Below are 19,773 nucleotides of genomic sequence, written 5' to 3' on the forward strand. Positions count from 1 at the left end.
GTAAGATTGGAACTTTTTTTGTTGGATTTAAAAAGAGATATTATTAATCACAGGCCATGTAGTTACTTATTACTGTTAAATGAGTAGCATGTTCCTAGGTTCTGTATTAAAGCAAACATAACTGCACAGTTACTTGCCACCTTCCACCTTTCCATCTAACTTCCCCTATATTCTGTTCTAAAATGTGTCATATGTTGTTTAATTAGAGTTCTGCAAAAGATTACCAATTGTTCCAGGCTTATAAACTCCTTTATAATAAATATTATTTGCCTTGAATCTCTGTTTGTATTATGCTTCTACTTCTGGGTCTCATTTTCTAATTACAATATCTAAAGACGTCTGATTGTACGATATTCTCTTCTTTTTTTGTCAAATTAAGTGTTGTGTCAACTAATCATAGCTCCTTTAGCAGCAAATCTGATATACAGTAAAGCAGCTACTCTTATGCTGAAGCATGATACTTTGGAGTTTAGAATTGAATTAGAAAGCTATATGTTAAAACTCGTGTTCAATTTATATGCAAATATAAATGACTTTTAATAAAAAGCTTTTATAATTTTATCCTTGTCTAATCCTGTGTTACTTGGACTCTCCTGTTTCATTTGTGAAATAGGTCTGATCTCGTAGTTGTTTAAATTTTTGTAGAAACAAACGACTGGAGGGAGGACAAAAGTTTCCAGTTCACAAGCTGGCAGATATTTGTGTTGCTAGTTTCGAGATAAACTTTGAAGAACAGATTTCTATGTTTAGACTCTGTTTATGTGAAAGTTAGACTTTAAAAGCTACTGAACTAGTTAATTGGCATTTGCAGGTAATATATGGATATAGCACATAAAATGAATAACTAAATTTCCTTGTATTGGACCTATATGGCTTAAGTTATCTTTTCCTTGTTTCAGTCGATCTGTGTAGCAGAGGAGATTATGGAAAGAAAGGATATTTGGCCCTGAAACAGCTTATCTTGCTGCCCTTTCTCTTCTCCCTATATCCTACTCTTTTTTGAATTTCTTATTGACTTTTTTAGTTTTTCAGAAATATATGCAACAATCAGATTGATTGAAATGATTATGTTCAACTTGTTTGATTTCTCAATATTTATATTATATGTTTTTCATTTATAAGCTTTCCATGTCTTTGGCATGTGGATTATGATTTTCCAGATCCCAGTGTGGCAGTGACTAAGAATTCTGACAGTATTTACCAATGACAAAATTGACTACCCTAGCAAAAGGTTATTGCCTTGGTCCAAATATTTTAATATCCGCAATTGATATTTGATTTTGACAAGAAAAAATGAAGTACCTCTCTGCAACGGATCTGTCTAAACTTGTTGGCTGTGTTTAAAATTGTGACTTATAACTTAACATAACTTAATGTGATAAGTTGAGAATTTAAAATACATGTTTGAGTAATTTTGACTTATTAATAATTTATGGGTTATCTCAAACTAACTTGACTTTTGACTTTAAGTCAGAAACAACCATTTTTCAGCTTTAAGTTAAAACAACTTTTAAGTTTGGGCTCACAGCCTAAGCAAAGGAGTATTTCTTCCCCCAACAGTCATAGGTTCAAATCATCCCTCCAATCAGAATATCATTGCACTTGCAAAATTCAGATTAGCAAGGAGTGATCATATATGTGATCATGAACCTACCATGAGGATTGATATGAATTGCAATGTATAGCAATACTAGTCAGAAATAGCCATTTGCATAACCTCGCAAAACAAAGGTTACAGCCTCTCAACCATCCATTCCAAAGAAGTTGGGTGCAGGGGCAGCTAAATGATATAACAGGGGCATGATTTGCAAGATAATTTATTGGGGGCCACCGGAAACACTGATTTACCTGGGATCGGGTCTAGTAGGCTGTTCACAGCCGGGGGCTCACTCGTGAAGTTTGCTTCAAATTACATATACTTGTACCAAAGTTATAATTGTATGGATGACCTCATAGTTAATGCCTACTACATTAGTTCCGCATTAGAACATATATATAATAAGCTCCGCTCTCAGGTTGTTCAACAATTGTGACACTTTTGGTAAGGTGACTCAAACCTATTATCCTCAATAGTCAATAAGTCTTTCATTTCAGTATAGGAGTTCAGTTAAAGCCTGAGCCAATACTTTATCTAAATTTATAAACCAATTTCAGACTAACTCAATTCAGCATATGGACTTCAATACTTCATAACTTCAGATTCTTATCTAGCTGTGTATTTATTATAATAATCTCTGCACAGAAATGAAAAAACTGTCTAGATAGTGTAGGGGTAACTTTATGATGCATGTGAGTATAAACCATTAAAACAAGCAAAAGTATTAACAAATGTAAATCCATGATCTATTAAGCATACTTGACACGACTGATATATGCAATGCACAATTCTTAAGAAAGCAACAATGATAATATGGCATTCAGAAGTGCTTAAAAGATCATGGTATTCACTTCAATAGCACTTCTCTTTCTGTTTTCCACTAAAACTGCAAACTATATCCAAGACAAAAGCTTGTATCAGTAAACTGTGTAATTGTCCTGTACCCAGAATTATTTTCCCATCATTGAAACAGATATAAATTTTGCAGGAAAACTGTATTCTCTCCAAAGGGATGAAGGCTATTGTTTGAACGATTATCAAACACAAATATCTCCATATTTAAAAGTTCAGTGATCTGAAGCAAGACAAGTGGATTCTTCAACAAAGAGGTAAAAGAGGAATATAATTTGGAGGGGGGGATGTTTTGGGGGGGGGGGGGGGGGGGGGGGGTAAAAACAAGCTAAAAACTTCTTCTTCTTCTTCTTTTTATCATTGCGTGAACATTCAGTACAAAAATAAGAGAGAGCATAAGCAAAAGCCCATCCCTAGCATGATAAATCAGAGTTCTTGGTAATTATTGTGCTCTACCAATATAGAAATTAACAAGATCAAACAATTATCATTTTTTAAATTCGTCAACTTGAACCAAGTGACCTCTAAGATGTTTCAATTATCTCATTAACCATCATAAAGGCAAAACATATGATAACTAAGAAACATCAACTAGATTCAGAAAGCCAAACAAAATACCCCTGATTAGTTTGTATTTCATTCCATGACAACTTTGGCACCAATAGCTTTCATCTTCTCGATAATCTGTTCTGCTTCTTCTTTCGACACCCCTTTCTTAAAAACTGCAGGAATCTTCTCCACCAATTCCTTGGCTTCTTTAAGCCCCAAATCCGTAAACGATCTCACTTCTTTAATCACCTTAATCTTTGCAGGTGCATCAAATGACTCCAACTTCAGTTCAAACGCAGTCTTCTCCGGAATCGCCTCCTCCTTCGCTGCGGCCGGTCCCTTCATTGCACCCATAGCACCCAACCCAGCACCAGGTTTCATCATACCAACAACCGGGGGTTCCTTCATACCCATCTTCTTCATCATAATCGAACCAAACTCCGCAGCTTCCATCAACGTAAGTCCCGCCATTTCATCAACAAGCCTCCACACACGTTCCGTAGGAGGACTACGATGCTCCGTTGGATCAAACGTAGCTGGGTCATAATCAGTCGGGAGCCTCCTTTGGTCATACTCAACTTCTTCATCCTCCTCTTCCTCAACTTTCCTCACAGCTTGACCATATTCCCGAACCAACCCACACGAGTTATATCCATCAACACGACATACATTCGGTCTTAAAAACATCCCATTCGGCAAAACCCCCCTTAATCTCAAAATCAAACTCATCCCCAAAATCTTGATTTTCCCCTTATAAATTCAAGAACTGCAAAATCTCAATTCTAACCCACCTATACATACAAAAGATTCAAAATTTATGCAATTAAACACCAATACATACCATTACACACCATTATCACATAAAATAATGAAATTAGACACAATAATCAGGCCTATACATACAGATGAACATACAATACATACACACACAATTAATGGTCAAGGGGGGTTGCAGTTTCTGCATAAAGACATGAATATAAAGAGGAATCGAAAGAGTTAAACTTACTTGAGACCGAGAAGAGTGAGGAACAGAGAAGTGAAGTGCTCTTGTTTGGGTTTAGCAATGAGGTTTTTGTTTTGCCCAAATGTTTTGTTTTACATTTTTCAATCAAAAAGTTTAGAAGAATAATTAAATCTTTTCTTATTAATTAAAATAAAATTGCTTAATAGTTTGTTTGAAATATTGATGACATTTGTTTGACGTGTTTATTTTTATTTGGGAATTAATTTAAGAAATTACCATCAATATACCAAGATGTATGATCATATTTTAAGAGAACTTTTCAAGTGAATAAATTGTATGTTTGTATTTATAAATATTAAAGATATTTGAAATATATTTCATTTAAATTAATTTTTTTTAGATAAAATAGTTGGGAAGAAATAAATCTCATTTTAAAGAAAAAATGATTTAATATTATAATATAAGTACATAGCTTGGGCTACTTTATCTTACAATCGATTTTGACGAGTTTAATTACTAAGATATTATATTGACACGTCTAATAAATTGATTCAATATTCAAATATATCAATGAGCTCATTAACATAATGCTTGCAATTCTAACAAAAATAGATTTCTAAAATAAAATTAAATATAGATGAAAATTTCAATATTAAAATTAAAATATTACATATTAAAATCAGGTGTACATCGCCCCACTTTTTTTGTCGGAAAACAAATTTCTATCATTTTGGTGACACTATTTTATTCTAACCTTTTTGTTTTCAAAACCTAGCTAATTGTAATGTTTCGCCCCGATTTAGAAGATAATTTCTAGTTAGAATAAGTAAAAATATGAAAATAAATTTTATTTACAAATATGAAAAGCAAAAAATAATATCAAACAAGGAATAAAAACTTTTGAGAAGATTATCATTAAAATTAAGAAAGAAAAATCAGCAAAAAGAAGTATGATTTGGTACTTGTTGACCAGTAACATAAGCGATGTCACTCCCACTCAGTGTTACAGAAATGAGAATCCGACTTAATCGGTTAAACTAGTGATTTAGGGATTAATTGAAAATCGGGGATTAATCGGAATAAAAATCAGATTTATTATTATTTAATATTTAATTATTATTATATTAGCTATTTAGTAACCAATATATTTACTATATTCATAAAGTCCATAATTATTCATATTTAAAGTAATATAGTATTTTAATTTTTAATAATTTATCATATATACTTCGATTAAAATATATATATAAGGATTAATCGGATTTCAAAAATCGAATCGGTGGCGGATCTTTTAGAGGATTAATTGGAGATTAATCGGTTAAATCGGGAATTTTTAGAACACAGCCCCCACTAAGTAAATTAGTTGGTGCATGGAGTATATTCTCGAACTTAGTCAAATTATACTAAGCTTTTGAATTGTGTTTTCTTGACCAATTTCATCACAATATAGAAGAATTTTTCTTGGTGCTTTGCTGTAACTCTTTGATAGAAGTCAGAAATTTTTTATTAAGATTGTGCTTATTAAAACATATTTCATTTCAAACAGTGAATTTGAAATAATATTATTTTAAAATGTCATTTTAAATTTTATATTTATATTTGAATGTCCTGTTTTTAAATGAAATTTAAATTTAATCATTTTATATATTTAAATACATTATATAATCAAATTCAGAATTTCAATTGCATAGACATAGAGTATAAATTACATATGTTAAGTGGCTCAAATAGTTTTTCCAGTTCAATTCAAATTAATAATGTAGCGCCTTTTGTATTATATATACATAAATAATTACATTACCTAAGAAAGCGCATGGGAAATTTTTCCTAAAACATAATATTTTTATCCCAGTTATTTCTTTATACTTTTTGTATAAGATACCTCATCAAATTTTTTATATTTCAAAATTTATCAAATATATTAATTTAGAATACAAAAATCAACTTTTAATTTATAAACGTAATTTTAGTTGCTTTTCAAAATATAATTATAGTTACATATATAATCAATTAATCATATAGTATATTTGAAAAAAATATTTTAATTTAGATACTTTTCAAAGTACTCCTAATCTAATTTGTTCATTGTCCGCTCCACACAAATATTCCAAGCTAAGCCATGCATAAGACTACAGGAATCAGGAGATCATGCATGGAATTATAAATCGTTTTTCTGTGGTACACAAAATTTGATAAATTTCTTAAGTTTTTTTTTTGTCAAGCTAAATTTCTTAAGTTTTGATTAGCTTATATTTTTGAATAATGGTGGACCTCCTACAATTATAATAAACACATCAATTAAAAATATCTAATTTTATTTAATACTTAACATGTGCTCAGGGACACATTACGCCAATTATAATTTATAAAGCCTTGGTCAAAAGTTGGGTAATACAAGTGAAATTTCTTGTGGACCTCACTTAGAACTTGCACGCTACGGTTGGTCCATTTACGTAGTTGGTGGGTCTGCTCAAGTTAGAATATGTCAATCACTACACTATCCACGGAAAATTCACATACATCTAGACTCCACCACGATATCTCGTAAACTAGTCAAATTTTAAAAATTCCGCCGAAGATAAATGATTCTACGTGAACTCAAATCTCGCCGAAAACTTGGTACTCCTTTCCTTTCCTTGAATTGTTAATTTGTTATGTTGTGTTATGTCCGTTGTTATAGACTCAAGCTTAATCCGAATATTCGTAGAAGTGAATACTAAAATCTTCAAGATTTTATCCACCGATTATGATGAATAAAAAAAGTCTGATATCACATCAAACAGTATTAAAATATAATGGTCAAGGTTTGTGTATGTTCACACTACATAATAATACTGATATGTACATAATAATTTTAATTATTAATTATTTGTATCACAGTAATTTATTAGAATATAAATTATTAGATAATTTTACTAGTACATGATTTTTTGGAGGGACAAAAATATATCCGAATTTGACTCGACTCAAAATAAAATTCTCTTTACACAGATAATATCATAATTCATAATTATAATTCATAATTGTGTCAGATAAATTTTAGATCGTATTCCCCCGAAGTTGTTAGAAATTATTCAGGATAAATAATGAATTTTTTAAGATGTGTTCAAATAAATATATATATGAACCGACTAAAACGGACAAACAATATCAAAGTTTTGAGTTCTGATTATTTAACACTTTACAAACCTATCAATATTTTCGTTTAGTTGAAAAGGCTTCCTATAGTAAAGTTGATATCAATACTAAGCAAAACAATCACATCATCGGTTATATATTACTGAATTAAGCTGTTTCCTGGAAGCTGCACATCCTTTGTGATGTTGAGCTAGCCCTGATGTATTCAAGGACAATATAGTAATAAATCCATTCAACATTCAGCATGCTCTTATCTTGACTTTGACCATACCACCTTTAAAAAATCCACTATATAAACCATTCAAACTATGCTTCAAATTTGATACCTAACTCTCCCAACAACCATGAACAACCACCCTAATGCTTCCACTGATCACCACCAGTGGCTGCATTACTATAACCAACAAACCCCCGATGCCGGTTATAATCCGGCAGTCGTGACCTCTGTCGGCGGTGGTGGCAACGGTTCGGGTTTTTCGGATACCACTAGTACTATAGTGACCACAAGTTTTACCACAAACAATACTTCAAGCCCAAGTAAATCAACTTCTTTAGGTAACACTGATGTTCATCTCAACCCTCAAGCCTCAGTAGGGAAGCCTATTCGGAGAAGGTCAAGGGCACCAAGGAAGAACCCGACGACGCTGCTTAATGCCAGCACGACGAACTTCAGATCCCTTGTGCAGCAATTCACTGGTTGTCAGAATACAAAGGCAACCTCATTTGGTTCACGCAAGGGTCCGGTTAACTTGAGCTTTGGCTTGCCTAGGAATATGCAGAATGATCATCATATTATTAATACGAGCTCAAGAATCGCGCCAGTGGGATCAGAGTACTTTCATGATCAGCTGGCGAATCCAGGTGGTCATGATCAGAAGCAAGGGCAGCAGTGGCAGCAGCAAGAAATGTTTGAGAAATTACGGATTAATAGTACAAAGAACATGCAGAGTGGGGGACTGGATGATTTCGGGATCGATGATATGCATGGACTTATAAATGAATCTTCTTCATTCAGTAGCAGTGTTGATAAACAGGATGGCAACTATTACTTTTAATCAGGGTATCTGGGAATTCATCAGCTGCAATGTAAATAGTAAATACATATTATTTGCTTCTAAATAGAAATTGTAGCAGGCTCGGAGGATGATCATCGATACCATATAGTTCCTTCTGCAGGAAATTTATGCATTCTTTCTGTTTGTTATTCGTTATTTATTTTTGTGCTGTTGCAATATAATAGTAGTTTTACTTGATTAAGTTATCTGGAACCACCTGATTTCAACTCGAACTTGATGTAAGAAACTATGATTCTAAGAATTTTCAGAAACTGAGGTAAACAGGGAAACTACAAGGAATTATCTCATGATCTGAGACAGGAAGTTAGGAAACAGAGGTAATAAAGCCCAAGAAAAGATGACAAACTTCACAACCTCAGTAAATTACAGAACATAAAAACCAATCAAGAAAAAACCTTAAGTCTTAACCACAATAGTGAACCACCAGAACCATGCAAATCTCAGAATATAAAAGAAAGAAATCACATATATACAATGAGTAACAACTTCTAACTAGTTGAAGAGATGTAATTTGCAAGCAATTAAAGAAGCTTCATATATAAAATCAACAAGTAAAATAATTTTATAAAATCTAATTGCAGAGAAGTACAGCTTTATAATTTTTCTGTACTCACCGGGACTATTGACCTGTATAAAACACCACCGATCCATTCTAACAATGTTCTAATCACTGAATTGGTCCAAACAACTAAGAAAGTAAAGCTGAAACTCAAATGTAGAGTTGAGTAACCATCTTCGTCATTATACAAGAAAGCCTAAAAATAAAATCAGAACATCATGTCAAAATCAGATGCGAGATCTTTTAGTAGGTCCTGTTTCTTGAGCTTCAAATAACTCCCTTTTCCCCAACACGCTCACATTCTGCATAGGCTGTTGCCATTGCTGCTGTTGCACCTGAACATTGTTGTTGACTTGTCCTGGTTCCTCCAATATTTTATCTGACCAAGAACCAGCATCAACCATATCCTCAAAGTCCAAAGATACATCACTGTTGGGCAGTAGGTTCTCCATCATCAGCACATTGTCAATATCTGACCAGAAACCAGCACCAAACATATCATCCAAGTCAAAATATAATTCGTCTTGAGACCCTCCGTTGAAATCTGATAAAACTGTCCCCAGGTTTTGAGAACCCTCATCTGTAGGTATCACTGGTTGGGCGGCTTCTTCATTGACCATTGTTGAGTCTCTGATCATCGTTGAGTACTTGTAATCCCTGACCCTCTTGTTCTTCAACAGTAGTCATCCCTGACCCTCTTGTTCTCTGGGAATTCTACTTGGTACTGAACTACTGATGTGTATAAGAAGAAAGAAGATCACAATTTATCAAAGCCTGGTCAACGAATCAAATATGACAGTAGAGGAGCTCTTGATGATAATGTAGTAGGACATTACTATATTATCAAACACAATTTATATATATTATAGTTTTTCGTAATTAATGATTTAAAGATCTCATTTTCAAAGTTTATGTTATTTGTGACTTTCAACAGAAATTAAATTAATGTCCTTTAATTTTAAAAATAATTGATAAAAGAATAATTAATCTAAAATTCTTATCTGTATTCTGTAGTGAAAAATATCAAAATTTCCAAAACTCATCTTTGATCCGAATTGTATGAACACTATTACGCATTAATGGTTCACCGTATCGTTTAAATGATTATTCCAGATGTAAGTGTACAGCTTAAGAGTCATTAACAATTAGGAAAACCCAACAAACTCCCATTCTGTGACAGGACATATGGGAAATATAGCCCAGAAAAGAAGAATATCCAGGCAAGCCCCAGTTTACACGGAAAACTAGTCAAGAAATCAAATATAGGTTTCAAAATACATTAACAAATCCCCCCCAAAAAAAATTGATGTCCAAGCCAATGTCATTTATTAAAACTTAAGAAACCAAAAGCTCAAATGAAAATGAATGCCAGAGAAATACAACTACAAACCAATCAAACTGAAATATTTTTCTACCTTCTCTTTTGATGTTCCTTATGTGGCTTTTCTTGAGAGGGCTTCAGTGGTGGACTATCCTTGTTGAGCTGTATGAGACTCTGAAAGTACACATGTGAATCAAACTTATCCGCGGGCCCGCGAATCCTCACATTCTTCAACATTTTCCTTTCAAGGTCATACCACACAAGTCGTGAGCTGTCCACCTCGAAGAGTATACCCTGGTCACTCATTGAAATATAAACAGGTCTAACAGACCTTAAATATGTAAGTGCACTGCGTTTAGAGAGTATTTTGGACCAAGAAATTCCCTCCCCTGAACTATCCAGCATCACCCACATATCTCTATGAGAATCAGGGTACTCATCAAGAATCCAAAGGGAACTTCCAACAGAAACCACACACCTGGTATTAATAGGGCCCTCAAGAACAGGAGAAGGGAGCTCTTTGAACTGTTCAAGCCCGAGATCAAAACCAACAATAATGTGGGAGCCACTAATTGGACTATCGATCGCCAACCAATGCAAAGCTCCACTTGCAAACATTCCCCAATCGCCAAAGAAACGCGTGTTATGAGCTGGAACATTCAAAATCTGTTTCCAGGAATTGGTTTTGAGGTGTAGACAATGACCTTTTTGCCACGAAACTGAAAATAACATTCAGCAATCTTGACAATCTTGTAATCGTCATTTACAGAATCATATCCAAAGCCACAAAGGGAAGTCTCAGTCCTATGAAAAGAACGAGGAAAATCAGCAGGGGCACTAGGTATCTTTCTTGACTTCCTGGTTGATGGATTGAATACAAAAAACTCATTCATCATAATTTTGGTCGCACAAACTAGACCATTGGCAGAACCCACAAAATCAGCACCATATAAATGTCTTGAGTGGATCGTTTATTTCTACAGCAACAGCTTCATGACTGTCACCACCATCCAAATTAGGCTTAAAATCATCTGCCAAGTAAAACTTTCCGCGTTCATTTATAATGAGACCATCTTCATTGCCCTCAAGGGCCCTTTTAAGATGTTTTTTAGCAAACGGGGTGCTATCGATTAGGGAGCACCATTCTTTAGACACACATTTACACCGAAGAAGATGCTTGACTGGAAGGCGGTAGAGTATCTCATCCAACAATTCAGAAGGAAATGCCATCTTCAATAATGTATCTAATCTGGGGAGTAAAAAGCTAAGCTACACAGAAACAAAGTGGAATATTGTGAGTAAAACAAGCACACATTTCTTGATCTACATACCTCAAAAACAGGAGCTGTAATTCTTACGGTATGAGTGAAGATAATACACACACACACAAACACATCCAGAAACTACCCCAGTTGTTGTAATCTCGAGTTTTGACAACCTTGTAATCTTCTACATATTGAATTTCATTATGCAAATAATATTCACTTGGTTAATTTGAGTTGCTAGTACTAATTGCACATCATTAACCAAATTATGACTTCCTGATACCTAAACATCACGAATCGAATGACAACTACACATAACTAAAAACAATACAAGTTAATTTAAAAACAACAAGATCAATTGTACAGAAAAAACTACAAGCATTAATTCATAACATACCATGTTTCCTAGGGTTTTAACAATACTATTTTTGTGTGTGTTTAAACTATAACATCTCAATTCACAACAGATTGTATACAAACACAAAAACAGACACAAGCATGAGTTTAACAGAAACGAAGTTACCTATGTACATCTCACTGCTGTCTTTAGTTGCTTTCTGCCCTATTTTTGCTCAACTCAATTCGGTCGGAGACGGAGACGGAGAACGCTAACGGGCTAATGGCAAAATTATATTTTTCGTATTTTAATTATAAAACAATTAATAAAAATATTAATTAATCCGATTGTATTGATAAATATTATCGTTTTCAAACTCTTCTTATATTATAAATAAAAAGTTGCAATTCAATTTTTCTTACAAATAAAATGGTTTTCGTATATGCATAAAAAAAATAGGGATCCATGGACAAAATTTGTCATCTTAGAAAACTGTTAATATATTTAGATCTTGTATTATTTTAAAATTATATACATTCAATATTAATCGTATCAATGTTTCGTTCATTCATGCTTTTTTTTTTTCATGGGCTCCTTCAAAATCTTAACCACAACTTTTTTGTCAACAGTGCCGTGAAAGTATGATTAGTCAACCTTAAATAGCAACCAAAACACAAAAGTGGAAACAATTTGATCAACAGCAAAAGAAACAAAAGTAGCTCAATCCCTCTAATTTGGAGTTCGCAATTCGGAGTGGTTGGGAGCAATTAAACTTGCCGTCCTAAAAAATGCAGGTATCAAATAATTGTCTTTGTTGATTTTTTAATATGTAGTATTAAATTTAGAAATTTTTATATAATAAAATTATTAGGTCGCGGCTTAGGGAGCAAAGAATAATTAAGGTGGCATATACGCATGTGAGGGAGCACCGAAAGTAAATTAATCAAAACTACTGGACAGTAATTCCAACTTATAATTTCCAAATCAAATCTAATGAATGCTCCATAATCATAATTCATAACCTCACCGTTACTTATTTTTTGCTCTGGTAGATCATAATCTGGTTGATTATGTGTGTGTTTGGGAGAGAGAGAGAGAGAGGAGAGGGAGAGGGAGAGGGAGAGAGGGGGATAGGGAGAGGGAGAGGGAGAGGGAGAGAGGGGGAGAGAGAGAGAGCCTTTCTATGGTAAACTATGATTTGGTTAATTGAGAGAGGGAGGGGGGACTTGTTAGGAACATAAAAGATGCAAACTTTGTAAGGGGAACTATAATTTGCTTGAGTGCGTGTTGTGTTTAAATTTTGGTTAATTGTGTCACATAATGTCTTGGGGAGATTATGTTGGATGATTAAGTAATTAGATCATGTGTACAGTTATAGGCTAAGGCTATAGGATGCATATGTTGGAGGATTAAATGAGTAGTCTGGCTCTCCAGATTCACGGCTAATATTAAATTTTGTTATTTTTCTGTGAATATAGGGGATGCCTAATACTTTTTCCGTGCTTATAGTAAAAAAATCGGGCCTTATTGCTTTTCACGCATATTAGGCTACTATTTCATAACTTTGAAGTTCAAATTCAATACTTCTAGCTGTTTCTTTCTATACATGGATGATAACTAAATTAAAAGCCTCTTGTATTACTATAGCTATACCATGATTTTAAATATTTTGTATTAGCTTTCCTGTATATGTACTTAGTGGTTGATGACTATATATATAGTTCTATCTACTTTCGCAGATAAGTTGTCCCCTGTGATGTGTAAAGAACGAAATCGTGAAATTTTTGCAATAAATCTTGACTATTATTATATACATGTGTAGCCATGTATACTACATGAGTGGGGATGCATGGAAGGAAGGGGGAATTGATGCCACTGGTAAGCACACTTCAACACTGTAGTAGTTACTGTTTAGATGTGATCTTCATTTTTATAAATTTCAATGTATCTCTAGAAATACCTATATAATACATATAAATGGAAGATATGTGCTTAACAAGATCTATTTGACTTGGTATAAAACTAAAGGAACAAGATGCCTCTGGTGATGCAGTACTATATTTTTTTAAATTCCTTGCGAGCTTTGCCAAAGTTGTTGGATTGCTTCTTCTTTTTTTTTTTGCTGAAGTTTTGAAATATGCAAGCTTGAAATGACATACGTTTGGGACATTTATGTGTCTTAACTCCATTTTGACCTGCCTCAACAACTTATTATCTCCCCACTCATTTCTCATCTCTCCCCTGATACATATCTAAAACGATTCAAGTTGTCATGCACACTTGTGTTACTACCTAAACAACATAGTATCTATCCAGTCTCCACTCTCCACTCTCCACTTATACATATGAGTAGATTATTGCGGGTCATATACTTGTATTTGGCTGGTGCTAGATTTTTCTGGAATCATTTGTTCAGAGATGAGAAGGACGCAGAAGTAGTATATTAACTTTTGACACAGTTGATAAATGAAGATAAATGCAACCGCACAATGTCAAGCATTAAACCGGAAAGTGTGGCAAACCTTAAAAAAATAATTACTTGTATGTTTTTTAGATTTGATTCACAAAAGGAGAGTTATTATACTTATATAACATATGTTGTAATTTATCATAGCTCTTTCGCTTAAAATTCATTATTTTATTATTCTAGTGGCCAAACATAAATAACAGAAATTCATATCTAGTATTAACTCATCAAGACTCTCAAAGAAACGTAGCTTATGTAAATTCAGTTTGTAAGTAAGATATGCAAATTGTATATGCTAATATATATTTGTACTAAGCAATGCTTTATTTAATTATGGTGATTTCTATTTAATCTGACTTATCGAAAGTTAAAACACTTGAGCAATTATGGCCTATGGCAAAATATTTTTGCAATTCGTAACTATTATATACTATTAAAGTGCATATACTAATATTTACTCAGATGAGTACTATGTAGTTAGTTTTTTGAGATTGGGAAGTACTGATCTGGGTAACATGGTGGCAAATGTTTGTAGGTGCCTTGATGGTTCTCACACTGAAAGTCATTTCTTGTGCAATCAACTACAATGATGGATTACTAAAGGAGGAAGATTTACGTGAATCACAAAAGAAAAATCGTTTACTTGAGTTGCCATCTATAACTGAGTATTTTGGATACTGCCTCTGTTGTGGTAGTCACTTTGCTGGCCCAGTTTTTGAAATTAAGGATTATCTTAATTGGACAGAAAAGAAGGGGGTATGTTTTCTCCTAATATTTGCTCTGATTTAATTAGATAAGAATATAGAAGTTAGTATTTTGCGAATGTTTTTTTTATAAGACCGCCATTTTCTTTCATGATTAGATTTGGACAGCTTCAGATAAGGGCAAATCCCCATCCCCATATTGGCCAGCTCTCAGAGCAATCCTCCAAGCTGTTATATGCATGGGCTTGTACCTGTATCTTTCGCCCCACTTCCCACTGACCCGTTTTACGGAACCTATATATCAAGAATGGGGTTTTTGGAAACGAATAAGTTACCAGTACATGGCTGGTTTTACGGCACGTTGGAAATATTACTTTATATGGTCAATCTCAGAATCTTCTATTATTATTTCTGGTCTGGGTTTTAGTGGCTGGACAAATTCTTCACCACCCAAAGCACGATGGGACCGTGCAAAAAATGTAGATATCTTGGGTGTTGAGTTGGCAACGAGTTCAGTTCAGCTGCCACTTGTATGGAACATACAAGTTAGTACCTGGCTTCGTCATTGTAAGTTCCTCTTGTTTTTCATTTGCATGCTAATTTCTTCTAGTTTATTTGCCACCATCGTGTGATGGTTTTTTTAGTTGTCTTATTTATATCACTCCATTATTTCAGATATATCCATGCCCATTACTTTCAATATATAAAAACATTTTTCTCTAGCGAATCTTATAATAATTTGCGGCACGTTGCTTTCACGGTACCATGTTAGTTGTTTATATGCGTTGTCTAATGCATATATATTTCTATCTAGATGTCTATGACAGACTCGTTCAGAAGGGAAAGAAACCTGGTTTCTTCCAGTTGCTGGCAACACAGACTGTTAGTGCTGTATGGCATGTAAGCTTTCTTTCCATAAATCTCTTCTGATGTGACAATAAATAAAGAATTGGTGGAGATCATATTTTTTATATTGACTCTTGGTCTAGGCTGACTTTTTTAATTTGCAGCTATCTACTGGTTTGCCATAGAATTGTATAAAATCATTATGCACATAGGTTTTTCTCCTCTTTAGAAAAAGTTCATATTGTGCTAAAATGCCTTTTTATCATTCATAGTTCTTACATATTAACTGCTACATTAAGATATGCATTTCATAGTTTTTAATTGCAGGTGATTGCTAAAGTTCACTTAATGTGACTTATTGAGTTGATCTTTTCTATATAACAGGGTCTTTATCCTGGGTACATGATATTTTTTGTTCAGACAGCTTTGATGATTGCTGGATCCAGAGGTAACGAACAGGCATCCGTAGTCCTTAATATGATAAGAAAGATAGGCTTGTCTTCATTAGTTACATACTCCGATAGGATCAATACTAACTTTTATGTTTTGAGCAGTCCTATACAAATGGCAGCAATCTCTTCCTCCAAAAATGGCCATAGTGAAGAATCTATTGGTATTCATTAACTTTTTGTATACACTTATGGTTCTTAACTGCTCTGCCGCTGGTTTCATGGTAAGTTTTTATATTTTGACACATGATAAAATGCGAAAGAAATGAAGTTTGCAGAGATGCTAGAGAAGAGCAAATGATAAAATTAGAAAATTTGATGTTTTTATCCGTCTTTGTATGTCACAGGTATTAAGCTTCCATGAAACTCTTACCGCATACAAGAGCGTATACTTCATTGCGACCATTGTTCCTGTAACATTGATCCTTCTTGGAAAGATTATTAAACCGGCAAGGCCCGCCAGAACAAAAGCTCGCAAAGAAGAGTGAGATGGAATTGCAATTTCAGATTCTGAAATCCCTGGATTGAACTTTACAAATCATTAGTATGCTTCTTCCAGCCATATTCCCTTGTCTTGCTATTCCGTAAAGTGTTTTCTTTTTTATAGTTGAAATTGCTTTGCCTGTCCATGTTTGGACCACTGGCCTCACTTCAGAAATCTAGGCCAACAGGCAATCGATTAGAAAGTTGTATTCTTACTTAGATCAGAACAAGTGATTGCAAGAATTATATTTCAGTTGGAATTTTTCCTCTTATCCGTGACAGTCCATTTAAAATGTGTGAAAATATAACCCTCATCACTTTGTGAAGGGAATTTTTTAATTCTTCGTACCAGTAAATTACAATCCCTGTTGAAATATAGTCACTTCAATACAAGTTGTGGTATTAGTAAACTGCTAGATGAAGAAGCTAAGCATATATGTGACTTTACGGGGTCTTGAATGAAGCGCTCGGACATTTACGGGGAGGCAGTTTTCATGTGTGTGCCTCATCATACGTTATAAATGTGTTTAGGACCGTTATAACTGTATTTGAAAGTTGTCTGGGATCCAATGTAATACATGTATGGTTACAGACTTACAGCCATAATCACTTGTACAGATACATTCTTGTACTGTATGGCCTGCATTATGGTTGACATAACTAAAAATTAGACAGAGTTAGCTGGAGATTTTAGGACGTTGAGTTTGAGTTTCTGTGTGTGGTCGGTCCTGAAGCAAGTCTTTAATGAGGCGGCTGGGCCGGTGGGGGGCGAAAGGGCAGCTAGGCAGCTACCAAGCATGCCATTTGGTCCACCATTCTTTAACTGCTGCCTCCAGAGTCTGTTGAGCAAAACCATACAAGTTCGAAGAAGAAAATAAACGAAAATTTTGTTAAAAATATGGAATTTTTGAAGGCTTATTTAGATGTTGAAATGGACTCGGGTTCGACTCACGCTGCCTCGGCAAGGATAAAAAATGGAACAAAAATAAGTCCAAAAAAATATTATAAATAAGAATTATAAAGACTGGGTAAAAAATTAAAAATATCAATTATAATAGACATTCGTCCTGTCTATTATTATCAACCTTCTAATTTTGGTAATATTTGTCGGACTTCTGGAGGCATTTATGAAAATTAAACATAATATGTTATCATATTAAAATATCATTTATAATTATCATAAAAATAATATATTTTGTTTATGATAATTTTAAATATTAAATAATAATAATATGCCAGTCCGAAAGAGAGCTTGACAAATTTGTCCGCTTCACACTTCCAATAAGTCATCTTCTAGTAAAAAAGTGACAGTTCCCCAACAATACTGTGTCATCCCTTCCATATGCTGCTGGGAATTATTGTTATTTGTTAGTGTGTGATTTGTTTCCTTCACACACCCAAGTTATGAACTGGCCTTGACCCCACTGGTTGATGAATATCATACAGGCTTTTGGATGTTTTGCAGCTCAAAGATAGCCTCTAATCCTCTTTAGTCCAAGACATGTTCTTCCCCATGGCATGTCACTCTACTATGGATAATGGTCCCCTTTTATGATTGCAGATCAATTATCCTCCAGCTTGTACTGTTAAAACATATTCTCAGTGCATCTCGTTACGAGATATTGAGGGTTCGAATATTGTCAAAAATAAGATGAGTGTCAGTGATGGTAATATCGTGAATTCGTGATAATATTAGAAATCATTAGATTTAATTGTATTTTATACATTTTTCTTAACTGTCCCGTGATTTAACGAATTGGGTGGACGACTGGACGGAGCCTATTTTGATATTTCTTATTTATTTTAAACAATATTATGAACAGCAAGAGACAAAAAAGGGGAAACTATTACACTATTACACAAAAGAACAGATTTTCACTCTATATAAATGGTCAAGTACACAACTCCCTTATCTGCACTCTGCTTTCCCTGACAATTCCTCTGTGTTCAATGTCAAATATTTGAATGCATATAAATGTCCTACAGAGTTGTTATATGTTATGATTATTAAAAATTAGATGCATCGAATATATAGATACATAACTTGTGGGTGAACGAGTTGCAATATTAGATGAAATCAAATGGCTGTTCAGTTCTGCGATAATAGTTTCACTTCCGCTGTGTATTAGTTTTTATTTCCATGGGTTACTCGCTGCTAGCTTGTTCAATTATAAATTTCAGTTGTTACTGCAGTAATAATCTACTATCTACTGTTATAAACTAAAAGACCATAAGATGGTGTGCGCCTGTTTGGCCGAGTTTAAAATCGTGACTTATGAACTAACTTGACTGTGATAAGTTGAGAGTTTAAAATGTTTGTTTAAATATTTTTAACTTATTAATGATTTAACCCTAAAGTTAAAATGATTTACGGGTAACTTATGACTTAAGAAATCCATGTTAAATCCATGTTGGCTAAAGATCCTAAAAAAAAGGCTAAAAGATCAAATGATCTGGGATGGAAGTTTGCCTATATCCTCTTTCAGACAATAACAAAGATATTATCAAATATATTCTTCGTGGGAATCAAAATCATGAAAGAATGAATCGGTTAAAATATGCAAAGCACGGGCGGATATATAATTTTAAACTAATTATTAATTATTATATAATAGTAATATATATATATATATATATATATATATATATATATATATTAATGATAATAAATTTACTTTTTTTATTTTTTAACTAATTATAAATTATATTTATAAGAATAACGGTGGAGTTTTTATCTTGTAGTATAATTATTATATAATAGTAATATATATATATATATATATATATATATATATATTAATGATAATAAATTTACTTTTTTTTATTTTATAACTAATTATAAATTATATTTATAAGAATAACGGTGGAGTTTTTATCTTGTAGTATATCAAACTGTTGAGAGATGTAAGACTATGAGAACTAGCAGACTTTTAGTTATAAAGTGAATACCAAACTGACCAAACCAAAAATTTGTACGACGACAAATTATACTCATGTTGGCTTATTATAGTATAGTATAGATAGACCGGTATTCAGAAACTTTATATCGATGATATATACTAGAATCTGTTCCTGTACCATTTTATTAAATTACTTGCAAAGTTGGATCAAAAAAATATGCTAATAACTTCGCTTGTAATTGTCCTCTGATAAATCTTTTTAAGAA

General features: G+C 33.3%; 3 protein-coding genes across 5 annotated transcripts; 1 reads left to right on the forward strand and 2 right to left on the reverse strand.

Moving 5' to 3' along the window:
- Positions 1–2,910: 2,910 nt before the first annotated feature.
- On the reverse strand, positions 2,911–4,118 carry LOC108193875 (uncharacterized). Its single transcript, XM_017360713.2, has 2 exons — positions 4,005–4,118; positions 2,911–3,789 (listed from the first exon to the last, which is right to left on the reverse strand). The coding sequence occupies exon 2, from the start codon at positions 3,725–3,727 to the stop codon at positions 3,086–3,088; it is 642 nt and encodes a 213-aa protein (XP_017216202.1). The 5' UTR covers positions 3,728–3,789; positions 4,005–4,118; the 3' UTR covers positions 2,911–3,085.
- A 6,028-nt stretch (positions 4,119–10,146) lies between these two features.
- On the reverse strand, positions 10,147–10,674 carry LOC108196436 (F-box/kelch-repeat protein At3g06240). The gene has a single exon (XM_017363720.2). The coding sequence runs from the start codon at positions 10,672–10,674 to the stop codon at positions 10,147–10,149; it is 528 nt and encodes a 175-aa protein (XP_017219209.2).
- A 1,624-nt stretch (positions 10,675–12,298) lies between these two features.
- Positions 12,299–16,879, forward strand: LOC108196434 (lysophospholipid acyltransferase 1). 3 transcript variants are annotated; one of them, XM_017363718.2, is made up of 8 exons: positions 12,299–12,452; positions 13,481–13,536; positions 14,661–14,881; positions 14,988–15,396; positions 15,644–15,729; positions 16,060–16,123; positions 16,230–16,348; positions 16,472–16,879. In XM_017363718.2, the coding sequence occupies exons 2-8, from the start codon at positions 13,494–13,496 to the stop codon at positions 16,610–16,612; spliced, it is 1,083 nt and encodes a 360-aa protein (XP_017219207.1). In that variant the 5' UTR covers positions 12,299–12,452; positions 13,481–13,493; the 3' UTR covers positions 16,613–16,879. The 3 variants fall into 3 exon arrangements, with proteins under 3 accessions (XP_017219207.1, XP_017219206.1, XP_063937185.1); XM_017363717.2 differs by having other exon boundaries at positions 12,303–12,452; positions 13,398–13,536; XM_064081115.1 differs by lacking the exon at positions 12,299–12,452 and having other exon boundaries at positions 12,821–13,536.
- The last annotated feature ends 2,894 nt before the right edge of the window (positions 16,880–19,773 follow it).

Source organism: Daucus carota, chromosome 7 (genome assembly GCF_001625215.2).
Source record: "Daucus carota subsp. sativus chromosome 7, DH1 v3.0, whole genome shotgun sequence".
NCBI lineage: Eukaryota > Viridiplantae > Streptophyta > Magnoliopsida > Apiales > Apiaceae > Daucus > Daucus carota.

What these genes read in the sequence shown, in the direction of transcription:
- LOC108193875 (XM_017360713.2), bottom strand. Translation starts at nt 3,727, where the DNA reads ATGAGTTTGATTTTGAGATTAAGGGGGGTTTTGCCGAATGGGATGTTT.
- LOC108196436 (XM_017363720.2), bottom strand. Translation starts at nt 10,674, where the DNA reads ATGTTTGCAAGTGGAGCTTTGCATTGGTTGGCGATCGATAGTCCAATT.
- LOC108196434 (XM_017363717.2), top strand. Translation starts at nt 13,473, where the DNA reads ATGTGTAGCCATGTATACTACATGAGTGGGGATGCATGGAAGGAAGGG. An exon ending in ATTGGACAGAAAAGAAGGGG is followed by an intron (nt 14,882 to 14,987) that starts GTATGTTTTCTC and finishes TTTCATGATTAG; the next exon opens with ATTTGGACAGCTTCAGATAA. An exon ending in TAGTACCTGGCTTCGTCATT is followed by an intron (nt 15,397 to 15,643) that starts GTAAGTTCCTCT and finishes ATTTCTATCTAG; the next exon opens with ATGTCTATGACAGACTCGTT.